Source organism: Cyanistes caeruleus, chromosome 2 (genome assembly GCF_971803275.1).
Source record: "Cyanistes caeruleus chromosome 2, bCyaCae1.hap1.1, whole genome shotgun sequence".
Lineage (NCBI taxonomy): Eukaryota > Metazoa > Chordata > Aves > Passeriformes > Paridae > Cyanistes > Cyanistes caeruleus.
The window spans coordinates 118,874,854-118,894,052 of NC_141702.1; the positions used below are offsets into that span (position 1 = coordinate 118,874,854).

The 19,199-nt window shown below is 38.6% G+C and overlaps 1 protein-coding gene and 1 long non-coding RNA gene across 4 annotated transcripts in view; one reads left to right on the forward strand and one right to left on the reverse strand.

Annotated features, from left to right (window-relative positions):
• Nucleotides 1–533: 533 nt before the first annotated feature.
• Nucleotides 534–17,729, reverse strand: LOC147655170 (uncharacterized). 2 transcript variants are annotated; one of them, XR_015282474.1, is made up of 4 exons: nt 17,569–17,729; nt 13,855–13,986; nt 7,006–7,053; nt 534–5,300 (listed from the first exon to the last, which is right to left on the reverse strand). It is a non-coding gene; the product is annotated as an uncharacterized LOC147655170 (long non-coding RNA). The 2 variants fall into 2 exon arrangements; XR_015282473.1 differs by having other exon boundaries at nt 17,552–17,722.
• Nucleotides 8,359–19,199, forward strand: part of FANCL (FA complementation group L) — a 30,959-nt gene continuing 20,118 nt past the window's right edge. Inside the window, exon 1 of one of the 2 annotated variants that reach the window (XM_086875072.1) lies at nt 8,359–8,409. In XM_086875072.1, coding sequence (XP_086731198.1) covers nt 8,389–8,409 — 21 coding nt within the window. In that variant the 5' untranslated portion in view covers nt 8,359–8,388. Of the gene's footprint in view, nt 8,410–17,673; nt 17,878–19,199 lie in introns of those variants that run through there. The other variant, XM_023923344.2, reaches the window with a different exon arrangement.

Consider the following 19,199-nt stretch of genomic DNA (forward strand, 5'->3'; position numbering starts at 1 on the left):
CGCATGTATAGCTTGATGTTACATGATTAACAGCATGTGTGCTTCTGCATAATAAAATCCATTCATCTAAACATTCAAACATTATCTTTCCCACATAATATATTACTTAGAGCTTTGATTTGATTTTTAAAATATGTATGTTTAACTTGCTAATAATGTACATGCACTCTGTTAATATACAAATTAGGAGGAAAACTGTATTGAGGATAGTGAAAGCATGTGGTACCCGATCAGTCCTGATGATAGCAGTTCTTACTCATCTGCTGCAGAGTCTAATATCAGTTTTCTGCCAGCTTTATAAATATTATATCATTTTCAGGGATTCAAAGCCTCTGCTTTAAAAAGGGCTTTTCAATTACTCACTATTTGAACAACACTGCATTCTACTTTATTTCACTGTGAAGTAAAACATATCCCTATAAGTCAAAACTGTATAAGATACAGCAGTAGCTGGTTTGTTTGTCATTTCAGTAACCCTGGCAAAGACTTTCAGTCTTTTAATTTCTTTTAGAAGATGCAAAAATGCACCAATATTTCTGTTAATCTCTTGGGAAATAAAGAGGAAAAAAAAAGCACTACCACTCTTGTATCTACCCCATAATTTAGAAAGGTCCCCTAGTAACTGCAGTGCCTTGTATGTAAATAAATTGTTGGTTGCTCATTAATTCATAAAAAAAAAAAATAAAATTAGCAGCTTTGCCACCCACTATTTCTGCATCACAGCTAAATGAATAGATTATATCAAAAACACCTCATCCAGTTGCTGTACCAGGTTCTGCTAACCGAAACCATAAGCCTCCAACAGTGAAGTCAGATACCCAATAGTCTCTGCACGGATCAAAGTAAGCCAAACAAAATCTATGTTTTGTACCTGCTCCCAATATGTCTGGGAAGCACTGTTAATGAAAAATGAGGTTGATGTACCTATTGCACACTTTTGGATTATTGTTCACTACCATCAATCTGAAACCTAATGAAACAGAGACCACCTACAGTGGAGGGATATTGTGTCCATCTGACAAACTGCATCCAATTTACGAACTGATGGGATGGCATAAGCTGCCACTGGTCATATGATTTTCAGCTTCTGATTGGTCATACATTAAGCATTAGTAATGGGGCAATGCCATTTCCACTATCATTCTCTGGCAAGAGTAAAAGTATTACATAGTGCACCATAATTCTGTGATAATGATAGCATGCAATGTGCTGGTTTCTCCCCACTGCGGACACAAAAATTGTAGGAGACTTGGCTTCTCCAGACTGTCTTTATGGAATTAACAAAGAAATATGCTTGCCATGACATATATTGAACCTTTTCAGTGCCTTTCTGGGTAACTTTATGGGCACATGTGTTATGTATGTCACAACCAAACTCTGCAGGAAGAGATAAAATAGTGCACACATCACACAATGGGTATAAGCAATGGGCAACCCAGACTCCAACCTGCACAGTGCACAGAGGTTTTTTCAAAGAAAAATGCTGACTCTCTAAATGGAAGACGCTTTAGTTTCTGCACCTGTTTTGCTCAGTATCTTGTTAGGCTGCTTCTACTTCTACTATATGTCATACTAATAGGGAGAAGCAAAACAAGGAGAAATTATGATGGATATTAGTTGATCCTCTTGTTATTGCTAGATGTGATTATTGCTTTTTCCTGCTTGGGCTCCCTCAGTGTACTCCTAACAGAGTGCGGCTTATTAAAAAGCTCTGCTGTTTAAGTTTTACTGGCATAATAACCAGTTCTCTCTTTATGGTTGTTCTGAAGTTGATTCAGTAGCCACCTGTCAGTTTGTGAAACAAATGTTTGATTTTCCTAATGACTATTAAGATTTTCCATGGATTTTTCTCCCATCGTATCTCTCTGAACTTGTCCAGCGCTGTGTTTGTGCTCGTGATTTATGCTTAGCAGGTGTTTGTTTGCTATGGCTTTCTAAATGTTGGCTTCCTACTGTAAGGAAAGAATGGGAAGGTGGGAATGGGTTTATTATATTCTGTATATTGTTCTACAACGACAAAATGGATTTCCAGCTGACACCCTATGTGCTGCCACGAATTAAGCCACAAAACCCTATCTGTATCAGCAATATACCAAGTAATGCAAGGGAATTCACAGTTAAGACTGAAGCTCCATTATTAACTCACTATATTGTGCCTGGATATTGCTGTACATATTGTTTGGTACATACCAGGATCACTGCAATAGGTAAACAAAAGCAGGTGAACTTACAATACAATTCAGTCTTCCCTATGAGATCCTGTGCCTCATTGTTTTAACCAGACCTTTTGTCTTTTGCTCAATTTTGGAAACCTAAATTGTATCATTTGCTGTTTCACTTTTTCAATTTTAAAATGTCTGTCAAGGCTACGCGACCCAGTACAAAATATCCTTAGTGTTCTCTTGTGCAAATGCATTAAATATTTTAAATATGTTTCAAATTACAGTATTCACATAATTATTTAGATTAAAAATGCTAAAAACATCATTGCAATTAGCTAGATTAGTGAAACCCAATTTTAAAATGCTTATTCTTTACTTGATACACTGTACAAGATCTTACCAGAAACATTGCAATGTTTTTTACAAATCATTTTTGCCCCTAATTCTCACAGCCATTATTCACTTTAGAGAGGATAACTACTGCTGTGAAGCTGTGGACTGTTCAGTGTTATTACCAGCATTTAGATTTTCAATCCTGTACCTGTACAAATGCTAGAATCCTATAGAAATCTTACCTTTCCTTGTTTCCTTGTTCCTTGTCCTGCCCCTGTATATGTGGTGGAATTCTGGAGAGAACTTACCTTTCCTTAGTCCACAAAAGCTTCTGTTCCTGCCACCTGTGGGATCATCACCCAAAGCCTCCCAAGTTGGTAGAAAAAAAATGTATAGCCTTTACTGGGCTTTGGATTATTCTACATTTTAACACACCTTTCCCAGCTGGGCTCACACATGCACAGTTCCCCTTTGTCCCCAAAGACAGGTCCTACTCAGCATGTGAGTTATCATTTACTTGTGTCCTCCAGGGACTCCATTGCATTTTGGTCACCTTTTTCTCCCAAGTTGGTCTTGGTTTTATTCCAGTGCTGCTGTCTGAGCATGATATGGAGGGTTTTTTTATTGTTACATTCTCATCTTGTCCCTCATGTTTACTCAAGTAGTCACTGGCATGATCTGTTGTTGACTCTTAGGGTTGTATAAAATTTTGACCTTTTCCTGGTGACTTATGATGGCATTGCTATGCCATAAAGGTGAAGGAAGTTATTGCTCAGCTTTCTGGAAAAAAAATTGAACCAACCCAACAAAAAATACTGCAAAAACCTGCAAGTACTTTAGTACTGTAGGCTGGTTTTGATTCACGTTAAAATCATGAATCTAAAGGTTTGAATCAGCATTTCACTTGAAATTAGAGCCTTCTATAAAGAATGAAATCTTAACAACAAACCAACACACTTCTTGGTGTTTGCAGGATTCTACCCAAAATTTACTTTTAAAGCATAAAAACATTTTACTTATCCTTTGCATGAATTTAGTTACTGGTCTTTATTCTTCAGCCATTCAGTGTGTTTGGAAATTACAATGCACACAATTTTGTTTATCACATAACTTTCCTTTGGATCATTGAGATATACACTAGAGCCAAGATTGGCTGTCATTTACCAACAGAAGGTTGTTGTTTTTGTTGTTAAGTGTCTGTGTGCTGTTTTGACAATAACTCTTCTGTTTCCTTGTCTCCTCTGCTTAATCTTCATAGGACTTACAAGATAATTTAGAAGATCTTCTGAAGACTGCTCCCTATCAATATTTGTTAGGTCCATTTTGTAACTCTCATTTGAAGAAGGTGTCATTTGATTTATTTCTTTATTTGGATATTTACTACTCTGTATTATGAGTACCCAGTCAATGCTCTGGGCTCTATTGATAGCCTTTTAAATATGCACATAAATAAATAGAATTTCCAGCTGTCACAAGATACATCAGAGCCCAGCAACAAAATGGATATAACAAAAATAATTTGTCCCTAAAAAGTGACTGATAGTTGCAGTGACCTCACTGGAACAGGAGCTGTACATGATTACCATAGAACCATCATGACATCACCAATCCCTTCCACCTGTATTCTTATAGGATAGGGGCACAAAATGGGCTGAAGGTCATAAAACATGATTTTTATAATGTGAAGGAAGGCACTGTGTAACAGTTACAAGAGAGATGCTTCAAATCTGTTGTAAGACAACCCAAGAAAAAAAATATGGATGTAAGAAATCCTGATTACATCACTTGAATCATTAGTCTTAATCTGGTACATCAATTTCTATGGATTTTTCCATAATTTTATTGGTTTTAAAAGGACACAGCCAAAGTTATAATAAGCTTAGTTAGCATTTAAAGAATACTGACACAAACTACCTGCCAGATAGAATCACACACACACATGTGGGATTGTAAAATCTGAGTTCTGATATTGTACCACTGGAATCCTTCTTATCTCACAAAGTCTGCAACAATGCTCTGTAGCTCTTGAGAGAGGGACTTTTTTATACAGTGTTTGAGTCACCTTCCTTTTAAATTCTGCTAACTGTGAAATTAGTGTTGTCCCTCAAAGTGCATGAGAATAATTGTCAGTAATTGAACACAGTTTGGGGGCTAATTATACAGAAATTGATATTAAAAGAATACTACAAGATTGATTGAGTTTTGCAGTTCATATTTAGTTTTCAAATTACTAGAGTTGAAAGGCTGTGGTAAGAAACAATAAAAATCCATTCAAAGCTGCTAAAGCAAATTAAGGTTTACTAGTCTTTTGAAAGACAAGTGATCCAAGTGAGGTAATGTAGGGAGGACAGTAAAAATGTTCTTGAAATTTGCCATAGATTTAAAATATTAGGTGTTTTAAACACCTAATTTTTAGGATGATGTATATTGAGCACATTTAATTTTTCCATTTAATTTCCATTTAAATGGCTGGAGTTTCTGTTTTGGGTTGTCTCAAAAACAGGGAAGAAATGCCTTCTTTAGGTGTATCAGCTCCAGAATTTTGTTGAGGAGCCATGTGAGCCAGAACATGCTGAGATGTGAGAGGAGCATAGACTGTCATGACCTTGATCTCTGCTTTTGAATGGGAGCAGAAAATTGGTTTTGGGGAGAACTTTTTCTAATTGAAAACCCTCTTGTCTTAATCATAAAGTATCATAAGTAAATGGGATCATGACAAAAGTAGAGAATATGAACTTAGCTTTGTTCCTCATGCTGGAAGGAATCTTGCAACCCTGGGAGCAGTTGAAGCACTCCCAGATTTTCCTGGGAGAGGAACAGTAAAACAGTAAGAGAAAAGAAAGAGAAATCATGTACACTGTTGCATGCCATAAACCCAGAGGATTTCAAACCTATCCCATATTTCACTGCAGCCAGAAATTGCTGGGCAGTTAGGGAAAAAAAAAGTCAAATAAATATTTATCTTTCCCCCTGAATTTATTGGAGTAGTAATATTTCCTTTTTAAAGTAGTAGCATGGAAAGACCACGAAGGGATATTTTAAACATACATGTGACAATGCAGAATGTTTGAGATGGGAAAATCCTATGCATGAAACATTCAGAAGGCAGGCCTAAAACAATTTCATTCAGGCTTTGTTTTTTAATTGAGCCTTAGAAGTATTGTGAGAAAGACAATATCCTTTTATGATTTGTCTATTTTTCTATAAAAAATATCATTCCTTCTATATAAAAAAACTAGAGATAGTTTTTAAGAATAATTGTCGATATTTTCCCCTTAAAACAATTATAAAAACATTTTTACAGCAAAATTTTAAATAAATACAGTCTAGATAAGTATAAAACAAATCTCATAAAATATTTCTTTTAAATCTGCTACATTTTGAGTTCCATGTAACTGTTTGGAGGGTGCATGTCTTGCTGTAAATTTTGCAATATTATTATGTATCAAGTAATTTGGGTGTAACAAAAGCAGTGAATATTTACACTGATAATAAAAGTATTTCTAAAATGAAATAGGAAGCGTTGAAAAATAACTGAAATGCAAGTCAGTAAAAAAAAAAAACAGTTTCCCTCAATTAAGACAAAATTCAAGACTAAACATTTTAAAAAATATTTCAGAATGAAAAGATATGGGGAAAGACTGCATTACACTTGCAGTCTCTAAAGGATCATAAGTAAGGAATTCAGAAATAGTTTATGATATTAGAAGAAGCAATAGTTTTGCAAATTGTGTGAAATGCCACAGTGGTAAATATATGCAGAGAAACTAACAGCCACCCAATGCTCAGATACTAAACATGATTCATTTAGTGAGCAATTAAAATGTTGTGGGGATGAAGCCAAAGTGTTCTTTCTTGGAGGAGATGCCACTGGCTAAAGTTACAAGCAGTGGAAAAGGAAGCACACTTAGCTATAACAGCCCACTGCAAATGCATATGATTAAACAAATTTATCTACCAAAATGGATGTACAAACCACAGGTAATGAGTCTGATGGAGGCTTTAATGCATAGGGGTGCATTAAATCTACATCACATTGCTATAGGTCCCAATGAGCTTTCTCAAGCAGCTCTGCCATGTAAAACCCAATTAACTCTTGGAGTTAAATATAAACTAAACTTCTCCAGATGGCTCAATCATTTGGAGTTAATTTAGATACTTCTGCCTGGGTTAATAGTATGGTCACTGTGCAGAAACAACAAACAAACTTACAAGAGCTTCAGAGATAAGGAAGACTGGAATAAAGAGAACAACCTACAGTGGTTCCCCAGAACAGGAGGTGAAGGGATCACATTTAGACTCCCAAACACAAGAGAGCTTTCAGTTTGGGCTATCAGCCAAGAAGCCTGGCAAGGCTAATTCTATAAGGAATTTATTCCTTCAGCTCTTTTCAGAAGAGGTTTGCAAGAATTAACATTTTTCACAATTCTATCCACATCTGATCTTTAGAGTATCTTGTTGAGGACTTTGAAGGGTATGGACAGCATGGAATCAAGTAATTACTACTCACCTGCTGGGTAGTGAGGAAGTTCAGCTCCCAAATCAGAATGTGGAATTTCTGTAGGGGAAAGAAGATTAGACTCAACAGAAATGCACTTTTTGTTCAGCCTGAAGGAATTTGGTTATACAGAAGAAAATAGTGACAGAAAGCTAGACTTGACCCTGTACAAACAGATCTAAGTGTGTGCATAGAATACTTGAACATATTCATCCATGACTTCTTATGGTTCAGCACTTCCTTCAAACAATACATAATGGCAGTAGGTTGAATGGCAGAAGGAAAACCTTTGGAATACAGAAGACACAATTCTGCAAGTACTGGAATGTTTTAAGATTAAGCATGGTTTGCAATCTCAACCATGTTCAAATATGGACTATTTGAATATTTACTGACATGTGCATGTAACCCTAAAAAACGTTACAGAATGCTCCAACTTCTTTTACTTCAGAAAGTCTCTTGTATAATGCCTAAGAAATCAGGATTACATTAAAATAAAAATATCCCATATGCAAATGATATTTTGACAAATCCTGCTCTTCTTGCTGAAAGGACTAGATATTATACAAATTATTGTATATTAACACTTCTGTTTTGAAAAAATCAGTGAATTATTGTGCTTTTTTCTATCACTATCACTGCCATATTAAAATATGTTAACTGAGATTTGAATGTTACATTCCTGGCAGGAATTTTCACTGCTGGTAATGTTGCCTTTGCTTTAGCTGCCTTAAAAATATGAATCCAAGGTCAATATGAAAACAGATTTTCCTTTAAAATAATCCTTCCTTACAAACAGCTCACACATATTATTGAGTAGTGCAACATAACTCTAACATTGCAGGGTTTCACCAGAAAAATCTTTCAAGCTTTCAATAGCTTCACAGCCATGTAGTTTGAAAAAGAAAACTTCAAAGACCAGCCCTAAATCCTAGTCCTATATGACTGCAGTCTTAGCAAAGTTCCTCTCTATTTTCTTTGTGATCTTTCATGATTTAATTAGAAAAATCTTTAAAAAACTTTTCTTTATTTTTTTTTTACTGTAGTAGTATAACATCTGCATTTTCAGCAGTATGCTGTTTAATCACTTTGGGTTATAAAGTGAAATTCTTACTGCTCAGTGTAATATCTTGTAGAACCATGTGTTTGGTCTTTTAGTGTCCCTGACTCATCATCTTATATTCTTTCATCAACATTTTAATAGCCACTCTTAAAAATGTAATTTGATGGATAATTCTCTAAACCTGTTTCAGTTTTGTTGTTTCTTTAAAAAGTTATGTCCCTGCACATGTTTTCTTTCTGTGATTACTGCACCTGAAACTAATTTCAAGCACTCAAAGACAGCCTTAAGCCCAGGGCCAGCATAAGCTCAGAAATTGATAGTTATGCCAGGCTATGGCGTGTTCTGATTATCAGGTAGGACAATTTTGCCAGTGTCAAGTGTTTCACTTTTAGCTCCAACATGTGTATTTGTAATGTATATTTAATATTATATATCTAGTGTATGGCATATAGTGTCATTTGAGTATAAGCAGCTGAATCCTGGTTTGACCCTGTGTTCAGTCCCTATGTGCTTTATCCACAGCTCTTGCAGTCAGCAGTTTCTGTCTCTGTTCCCTCTTAGTCTAAGCTAGTAAAGTCAAAAAAGGGGAATATTTATTCCTTTATTCTCAATTCACAAGTAGCTGTCACAGAAACCAGGGTACTAGACTGACTAGGAAAGCCCCAAAGAGTATCACTGCCGTATTCTTCCTTTGACAGAGTTTGTCTTGTCTTTAAAGTTTTTTGCTTTTTTGCTTCCCCTAGGAAATAGGGAAATTGAAACTACTCCACTGCATAAAATTTAAAAAAACTAACCAAACAAAAAAGCTCTAAAATCAAAACCCTGAACTGAATAAAAATCTTTAAGTTGTGTGTGATTGTTAAAGGAAATTCCAGGAAGTTAAATAACAAGAAAACAGAGAAAAGAAGGTATAAGTGCTAAATATCTGAGGGGGAGTCTACACCTAAAACTTGAAGACATACTTTGAGTTCTGATTTGGAAAATGACTATGCAATACTGTGCATTATGGAAGCCATATGTGCCTACTTGGGTATTTTAACCACATGGTGCAGAGTGGCCAAAAAATGAGAGTAATTTTTTTTTTCCTCTGTCTTTAAAGAAACCCGAACTGCATACAGATTTCTACCAAATATTTAATGATGCATTAGAAAACTACTATGTTTCTATAAGAGAATGAACAGGAGAAAAAAAAAAATCACAATGTCCTTATTTTCAAATGGTGCTGCTGAAATCCTCATGTCTTGCCATGCCCACCTTGTGCTTTCTTAAGCAAAATCTTTAAAGCATTTGGTCCTTGAAGCAATGTTGTACTGGATATATGCTTTTGACCCACAAGTGATAATTATGAAGCCCTGTTCCTAAGGTGGAAGGACTCTGTATTGCAACTTATATTATTAGTTAATTCTTTAAAAAGTAATAATCAGAGCCATTGTCTGAACTCAATTTCATTACACATGAGCAAATCTGGAATAAAGTTACTGCAGTCAGGTTAAAGTCAATGAACTAGATCAGATTTATATTGGCTCGACTGAGATCATAAATTGGTCCTGTAATTGGACCTTTGGTTTTAAATAAAACATTTGCAATTGGCTGTTCTGCCCAGAGAACAGACAACTGTATCTTGACAGAGTTCTGAACCTATTAGAATTAGTTGGGAGAGAGTGACTAGATGATGAACATCAACTTCCATAAAAGAGAAGTAAAACTGCAAATAGAAAAGTGCTGAATTTGAAGTAGATTATCCTTAAACTTCCATCTGCATTAGCAGAGCAGGAAGAATGTGAATTTAAAATAAATGTGTGATGAGGGTGTGGTATCTATGGCACTTTTTAATTTTTAAAAATTTTTTAAAGTTAAAAAAAAGAAAAAAAAAAGCTGTAGCTGGGTTTAAGAGGCTGACTGGACATTTGCAGATGGAGTGAATTAGATGCATTTCAGCATTTTCCACTTGAGTTTAATCCAAAAGGAATTTGGTTCATGTGGTTCAATACCACATCATGATGTGAATCAAAGCACAGAACATCAGGACAATCAAAGATTCACTTCAAAAGCACAATGCTGATCTAAACTAAAATGGCACTAACATGAGAAGAACTCCCAGGTAGAGAGAGCTATTTGTAGGCTTTGCTGAAGATTGTTTATTCTCTCAGTGGAAGCTCTTACAAAGAGGCCCTGAGTGAATCCTCACTGTTCTTTAGAAGAAGACATGGCAAGGCCTGTGAACCACTTGCTTGAAACAAAGAGAAAATTATCTTGTCAAGTTTTTATCTTGCTGAGTTTTATCCAGCTAGTATAAGAATGGTATATACGACTTCTTTTAGGACTGAATTTCTCCTAAAAGAAATTATTCAGAAAGGAACAAGGATGTACTGAGTTAATACGAGCTCTCCTGCTGACCTTTAAGAGAACACGTCAGTTGTAGGGTAGATACTTTTAGCCCAAACCAGCTAACCTGGCAAGGTTAAGGGCTGAAAACCAGCTTTTGCTCCCTTTTACAGAACACCTTCCATGGTCAGTGCTGATGAAATCCCCAATGTGTTGATGTCACCTTAACACCCTTTCCACAATCAGGCTTTTCATTAAAAGGGGTGTCTGTCTGTCTGCCCATGGCCTGAGACATGGGCATAAATCTGGAAGTTAACTGTGCACACTACAGAGACATCCCAAAGGGAATTAGTTCTTTTATTTAAGAATAAACTGTCTCTGACTGCTGCTTGGGCATGTGGTTCCTTCAAAACAAAAAGGCAAGTAACTGGGTTACATTTAGAAAAATTATTTTAATGAACAGGAAAATGGCATTTAATCTTTTGGTGCATCCTGCATTTTATGAGTAAATTTCATGGGAAACTGTGTAAATGGAACATAATTATTTTTAAAATAGAATCCTTTGTTATTAGCTGCATAACTGTCGTGTGTACATAAAGCACCCTGCTGCACAGACAAAAGACTGGAAAAGTTTCCTGGAGAGTTACTGCTATTGAAAGAATAAAAATTGAAGCAGTGGGATGAACTTTTGGTTCACAGACTCAGAAACTGAATGTTAAACCTGGCTGAGAGAAAATCACTTTATTCTGATAACCGGATTAGTTAGAACAAAAATAGAGAAAATTAAGAACTGAAGAGCAGAAAATTAAGGTGGAATGCAATTTAAAGAGTAAGTAGATGATGTAGGCTTTCATTTTCATCCCCCCTAGTGTCCAGCTAATTAAAATTACAATCAAAATGAAAGTCTAAACTTGTAAATATCTTTAGCTAATGATTTTGTCTTTTTAATCATCTTCACATTCAAAGACTTTATTTTATTCATTTAGAGCTTTACAATAAAATGAAATTGTTTTCCTCTAGTAAAATCCTTTTAATTTTCGTTATCTGTTTCTTTTTACATCATACATTATGCATTTTCCTCTTTTATTTCTAATTTCTGCACAGTATTCTCTACTCTTATGGTCTGTGCTCCTCTTAGGCATTTGCTTAAAACTGTTATAAAGTTAAATGGAATAAAGTGCTATAATGTAAACTTTTTGCTTAGTGAAAAATCCCTGGAGTTGCATCTTCTGGCTCGCAAACTGATCTAGACAAACGGCAGATTTCTTCATAAGGTACATCTACAATGAAATTTTAAGCCAATGATCACATAATACTTATTGTTCTGTCTAAATTTAAAATTTTATCTCCATTGTTTCCAAGACCAAATAATGGATTTGCTCCAATTTATCAACTGCTATTTGTGGAAAATGGCTGGGTTTTTTCTGTGACTTCTTAAGTCCTTTTTGGTTTGCATGCTTATTTCGCTGTGACATTTATGAAAGAACATATTTAGTTTTGCTTCAAAATTAGTTTTTATTATGCAAGTTTTCAAAAGTGTGCTGAAGGAACCTTGAAACTGCTGCTTGGTGATACAATTCTGTCTTAATGACTTCCCTTATTTTGTATCATAGGAATTTAATTTTATTTTGCTAGACAACATTGACTTAAAATGGGTACTAGGGTTGTAACTTAGCCATAACAATGTACTTCAACACCATACAGATATATTTATTTTGTAAACTAGCTCATTTCAACTTCAGTGTTACTTGTATGATCCGGCTACACTGTAAAATCTGAGGATTCTGCACTGGATTCTGGGTGTTAGCCTGGATTCTGAGCTATGCTGGAAAGATGGGATTGTATTTTGTGTATTGTAGTCAGAAAATCCCACAAACAGGCAGTGCCAACACCCAGGTGAAACACCAGAAGTTCAAAATATTCAGATTTGGCAGTTGCTGATGGACAGAAATGCAGTGTGGATGCATCTAAAGGTGTTCCACCTTTGGCTTTACAGAAAGGTGTTTCTCATCTGTAATGACTCTTCTGGATGCTTCAAGCCATATCTCTACAGGAGATTCATGTGTGGGTTTGTAATTTTCTACCTACCTTTTCTGACCTACCTGGGAAGATTTGCACATCAATCCTTACTCTGATATCTGAATCATCTTCAAATAGGTAAAATTTATTAGCAGCACAAAAGACCCTAAAAACTATCATAAACCATCTGACATGTTTTAGATGTTATAAAACTTCTAGCTGGAAGAAAACATTTTCATTTGTTGATCTTTGCTTTTCTTGGACATTAAGAGGGAAGCACATTAGTATTACACACTTTTTTGCAAGATAAAATATATCAGTGCACATATACAGATATCTGCTGGAACAGTCCCATTTTACACTGGTAAAAGCAAGTCCAGATTTTGGCCCAGCATGTTTTGGAATCTCTAACAACACACAGCCCCTGGTTCTGAAAGGCAACTTTCATCTGGCTGCCTGGAAGATCTCCAAGAGCCTGTGCTCTGCAAGGTTTGAAAGGGATTAACTGCATACTCTTGTGCCTTTAGAATCAATATAACATATGGATTGGCCTCATCTTCCTGAGCTGCCACTGACTGCAAAGGGAGTATTTGTACAATTGGGGAAGATGTAATTGGGCTTAAAGGCTCTGTGTTTTTTATGTGCAGAGTTAATTTATGTGAATGCATTAATGTTCATACATCAGTCATTTTGCTGGGTCATCTGCCAAAAAGAGTGCCAAGACTTTGCCTATATATACAAAGATGAACACGAGCTTTGAGAGCCCTCTAGTCCCAAGACATTTTTAAAATAGCCAATGCTTACTTAATCATTTTATACTGTTAATAGATCAATCACTGCTCTTGGTTTGGATATGATATTAAAGATCTTTAAATACAGAAGAATAATTGCATTCAGAATCATCAAAACAGAGGGGTTTGCTGCTTAGACACTTCTGTGAACAGCTGTACTGCATTGTACTGAGGTGCTATGAGGGAGGTGTCCAGAATCTCTGAGCTTGTGAGCTGCTAATGATGAAAAAAATGATGAAAAATGTTTTAAAATAGCCAGAAATAAAAGTAGAATGTAAGACAGCTCTATGCAAATAGGATCACAGAGTAGTTTGGGTTGGAAGGGACCTTAAATACCATCTAGTTCCAAAACCTGTCATGAGTAGGCACACCTTCCACTATCTCAGCTTGTTCCAAGCCTTGCCCAACCTGGCCTTGAACAATTCCAGGGGTGGGGCAGCCACGGCTTCTCTGGGCAACCTGTGCCTGGGCCTCGCCACCCTCACAGGGAAAAAATTCTTCCTAACACCTAATCCAATCCTCCTCTGTCTCACTCTGAAGCCATTCTCCCTTGTCCTATCACTCCAGGCATAAGCAAAGGAAGTGGTGTCTGTAGAAACTCTGCCAGTAAGAGGTTGTGGCCTGTGAGGATGGTGATAGAAGGGGAAGCCTGGTGGTTCTCACCTGTGCTCTCTTCCACTGTCTGATCTAACATCTTGCTTCCAAAAAAGGGTGGTTTGGCTTGTGGATGTGCCCTCCTGATACTCTCTTCATGTCATCTCTAGTGCTCTGCCACAGCTTCAGCAAACTGGCCATCTAAAAAGAATTTTATAAAAACACATTAGCTTTTTGGTCAGTGACCAAACCGGCCCATTCCCGAGGGAACCAGAGCAGGCAGAAGGGAGAAGAGGCTGCAGGGCCAGGAATGCCAAGAGCATTCAAAACAGTGGAAGATTGAAACTCAAGAGAAGAAAGCTCCTTAACTAGTTGAGGACAAGGCTGGAGTGTTATTTTTTCTTCTTTTGTCTAGGACCTCAGTTAAGTTTCAGTGGTCTTCTGTATGTACAACTCTGTAGCTTTTAGGTACAAGGAAGCAAATTTACCTTCTTTTAAAAAACCTACAACTACGCAATATTCAAAGTAGTATTTTGGTATATTTAGTCATGAGTTCTTACATATTGTTTTACCTTTAAGAATTAATAAGAGCTGGAATTTTTAAACTGGGGTCTATAGTGGACTTTGGAGAGGCCTGGAAAGTTGTTAGCTGGTTTTTTTTTAGGTCTGCTTAAAAAAAATAAAGCCGCACTAGAAAAATAGTTCTTTGTAGGAAAACATACTAAATACTGTTTAAAACACCAGATTGTGTGACTGCTAGGTAGATGAGACATCACCTCAGGAGAGAGGTGCTGCTCTCTGAAATAGAGATGCTTTGTATCAAAAAATAGTCTAAACTAGAAAAGTTTGAACACTTGATCGATGGCTTTTTGCTCTTAGTAACATTGACCTTCAGTGGCTTGAAATACTATTGTAATTTTTCAATTTGCTATTCTAAAATCCAGATTTCATAAACATATTATTATCTTTCCATTATGATTACTTATTGCCTCCAAGGTCTACAATGCTTTCCTGTAACATCTAAATGGAAATGGGATTAGGATGAGATTCTGTCACTCAGGGGATTTGTGGGAAAAGGTGGGGATGTGCACAGAAAAGGTCATTTCTTAGTGGTGAGATGAATAAAATGACACTGAGTTATGAAAAAGGACAGCAATAACAGTATTAGCCATTTTGCATGGGTTTAAATGGATTGTTTTTTGTTGGAGACACTAATGCTGGAGAACAATGCACTGTTATTTTCTTGCCTTTCATAACATCCTTAAATAAATAATAATAAAAAAATCAGCTCTTAAAACATCCACATTATTTCAATGTGGTTCTATGTGCATTCTGACTGCTGAATGCATTTTCTTTCTGACTGTTGTGGGATAACTTAACTAACAAAATTTAGCCCATAAATTGGTGCTTTCAAGTGTTTGCTCTGTGCATTCCTTTTTTTGCCACCGGAGCCACGATGTTATAGATAGCTTAACTGGCTGAATATGATATTTGAATGGACAAGTAATTAATAATGTACTCCATTATGATTCTTCTGGCAAACAATAATTGTAATTAAATTGGTATATGTGGCCTGTGGCTGAAAGATCAGATCAGTGCTCTTTTCCCATGAAGAGCAGAACTGTCCAACTTCTCACTGATCTTGTTTTTCAATTTTTCTGTTTTAAAAACATTGGTCTGTGTGCCAGATCAAAGTAACATGATGCTTCAAGTAATTGCATTTTTTTTACAAAGTTTAAAAGTGTGCAGTATATGCAGTGTAAGATAATGATTAATGTTTTCTGGACCCCAGTAGTAGAATATTTAATGCTTCTGATCTTATGGTATTTTTATTTAGATGCATTACTCTATAAATGCACTTGGCTAAAGGGACTTGACATTTTTTAAATGCCAGAGGCTCAGATAATCATGGCCAAAAAAAGAAGAAAAAAACCCCTGCCTTCAATTTTGCACTTGATGCAATTAAGAAATAATCAGTGGACCTGGTAAAGTACAGAGCTACTTCACAATTAAATAAGGTAATTTCTAGTGCAATGCATACTGAGCGAAAACAGCTCAAGAGGAGAAATGTTTTGGTCAAAATTAAATTAATAGATAACACGAGGGATACAAATTGCTATGAAACATTGGATGAACTGCTCATGGTGAGCCACGCTGGGTAGTGAAAGGCACAGGAACAGCTCCAGGGGAGCAAACTACAAAAGGGCCAAACTTGATCGTGCAGATGTTTAGAAAATGTTTCTTGTATTGGTAACAAACTTGCATTGTCCAAGGTTTTCTGGAGCACAAACTGGTGAGTAAAGCAACATTATTGCATGGAACTGATTCTTTCTTTTTCAGATACACTGATAGTTTCCTGAAAGTGTGGAAATTACGATCCTTCCAAGGTATATAAAAAAAGGTAAACAGTGGTGAGAATACATATTTAGTATCACATATTCCTGAAAATCTTACTATGATGAGTTTTCACATCAAATCTTGAGATTCTTTCACCTGTCTATTGCCTCCTAGTGCATTCTATATTATATTTCCAATAGCCTCTACAACAACATAAAGCTGCAAAGGATTTCACTGCTTTTGACTCCTCTACTTTGATGCAATCCCTGAATGGGTCTCCCAGGCTAAGGGAACAGGATTTAGTTGCAGGTGTGAACATTTGTGTGGTTTTCTTCACTTCTCTTTCAACCCACCTCCTGTCCCACAGGTAGAGTTGCTTGTGCCACACACCTCTTATGTGACTGTAGTAAGTCACTTATCTCTTCAAAAAACTGTGTTTCCTTGCTCCAATATATCAAATTGGGGAAAAAAACCCCAATGTTTTCTTTCTTAAGCATGCCTACTTGGGCAGAAATTTTGTTTTTCATGTTGCTCAGTCTTGGTGACACACAAAGTTTTAATGCCTTCCGAAACATACACAAAAAACTCCAAAGTTTTAAGTTTCTCTCCTTAGGCTTTCCCACATACTTTGGCTGCCAGGTCCTGGCAGCAACCCACCCACCCAGAAAAGAAAGGAAGGTTTTTATCCCAACACCTGTGTGAGTGGGCAGAGGAACTATTACAATCCTCAAAGTGTTATGGTATGAAACATTGACTCCTAGAAAAGAATGGATAAATCAAGTAACCCCTTGCCCTGGGTGGCACGAAAATCTCTATGACACAGCCAGCTGACTACTTATGAGCCTTACTTAATATTTACCCGTATATAACAGCTAGTCCTTAACCCAGTCTCCTCAGGATGTGCTAAACAGCTTGGAAACCCTGGCTCTGCTCTAGGGAAACCGTGCTCCTTCAGCGCTCTGGAAAAGACGCTCCTCAAAGTAACGGGAGCCCCTCCTTGCTGTGAGAGAGGACAGGGCTGCTCCTCGGGATTCTGGAAGCTGCTCCTCGGGGTTCTATGGAAGCTGCCCCTCAGGAGCTCTGGAAGCCGCGGGGGCCCTCCCTCAGGGTTTCCCGCCTTCGGACCGCGCGGGCCTCCCCTGAGGGTGCGCATCCCTCAGCGCCATGCGCTTCTCCCCTCAGACGTTCGCCTCTCCATAGGTGCGCTCCCCTCAGTGGCACGCACCTCATCCCTCGAGGGCGTTCCTCCCCTCAGGTGTGTTCCCCTCCTCAGGTGTGCTTCCTTCAGCGACACATCCCTCCCCTCAGGTGTGGCCCCCCCAGGTGTCCTCTTTTCCTCGGGTGCGCTGCCCTCAGTGACACGCATCTCACCCCTCAGGTACTCTTCCCCCCTCCCCTCCCTTAGCTGTACTCCTCTAAGCGACACAACCCTCCTCTCAGGTGTACTCCCTCCTCTCAGGTGTGCTCCTCTCCTCGGCTTCTCTCCTCTCAGGTGCGCTCCTCCCCTCAGTGACGCACTTGTCCCCTCAGGTGCGCTCCCGCCTCAGCGTCGCGCGCCGTCCCTCACGAGCCCGTCCCGCCCTTCCCCTCGGGCGCGTGCGCCGCCCGCCGGCGGGGGCGGGGCCTCGCTTTCGAACGGCGGCGGCGGCGCCAGGCGGGAACATGGCGGGAGCGCGGGCTCTGCTCCGGCACTGCCCGCTGCTGCTGCCGCAGGACCGCCGCGGCACCGCCTACGAGGGCTTTATCACTGCCCAGGTACCGCAGCCCGGGCGCCGCTTGGCCGGCGGACTTTACTCCGAGGCAGAGGGGGAGTTGCTTCCCGCCCTGCCGGCTCTGAGGGGGAAGCGCTTCCCGCCCTGCCGGAGCTCCTGGCTGAGCCACCGGGACTGTGAGTCGGGCAATGCCGTTTCCCTGCCCTGAGGGATCCCGCCGCCGTCCCGCGGGTTTGCCCAGGCTTCCCGCTGCCTTCTGGGCTGGGTTAGCTGTGCTGACGAAAGTGGTTTCGGGGCAAGGCTGAATGTGCCCGCGTTCATGGCCTGTGGTAAAAGTTGGCATAAATGACTGATGGCGGATGTTTTCCTTTTATTTACTTGTGAGGCTTCAGCTGAGGCGGTGCATCGTCCCTCGGGATGCGGGGGGCAGAACAGCGCCTGAGGCAGGGTGAGGAGGATGCTCCCAACCCAGCTTTGCATCACTGATACTGTGCCGCTGTGGCTCCTTAAAATATCACACAGAGCTCTGAACGGGTGTATTTTAATTTAGAAATAGCGTGGGGCTTTATTCCTCTAAGTAGAATGGGCTGTGTCCACTAGCATTGTCAAAAACGTAGCTGTCATTGGGACTGAAAGGAGCCTCTGGAGGTCCTCTGCCTTAAGCAGGTTGCTTTAGGCCATTTGTGGTCGGGCTGTGAACATCTCCAAGCACTGAGAGTGTGCAACCTCTTAGATGGCCTGTTCCAGTCTCTGATGCCCCCCTTATCTATAAACGAGGGTTTTTTCATTCCATTCAGGTGATATTTTCTGTATTTGTGTCACCTTAGCCTGTCAGTTTGTGTCACTCAGATCTGGCTGTACCTTCTTTAGTCCTTCCCTGATCCCTCTTTTCTCCAGGCTAAACAGTCCAAGCTCCCTCAGGCTTTCCTGGCATGAGAGATACTTTGAGTTCTTGGTCACCTTCAGAGTTCCTCCCTGGATTAATTCCAGTGTGTCCGTGCCTTGCTTGTGCTGGGAACCCAGTACTCCCAGCTTCAAGGTGTGCTGAGCTGGGATAGGGTCTGGAATAAAAGTTTTAAGATAAGTTTGGGGCTTCACCAACTTTCTTTATTTCGGTTTTATTTTGATCATCCCATAAGAAAGTAGGAGGAGGGCCTCAATAAGGACTGCAAATACAAGTAGGGGGGATTTAGAAGCTGCTGCATGTAGGTTGCACTAACAAGAAAAAAAATTAAATTTATGTACTTGGGACTGTTTTTGTTTACAGTTCATAAAACTCTGATGAAATGTGCTGTGGATCAGTGCCCAGGTTCTTTTTAGTGTAGTTACTTCATAGATAAGCACCTGCTTTGACTTTTACTCGAG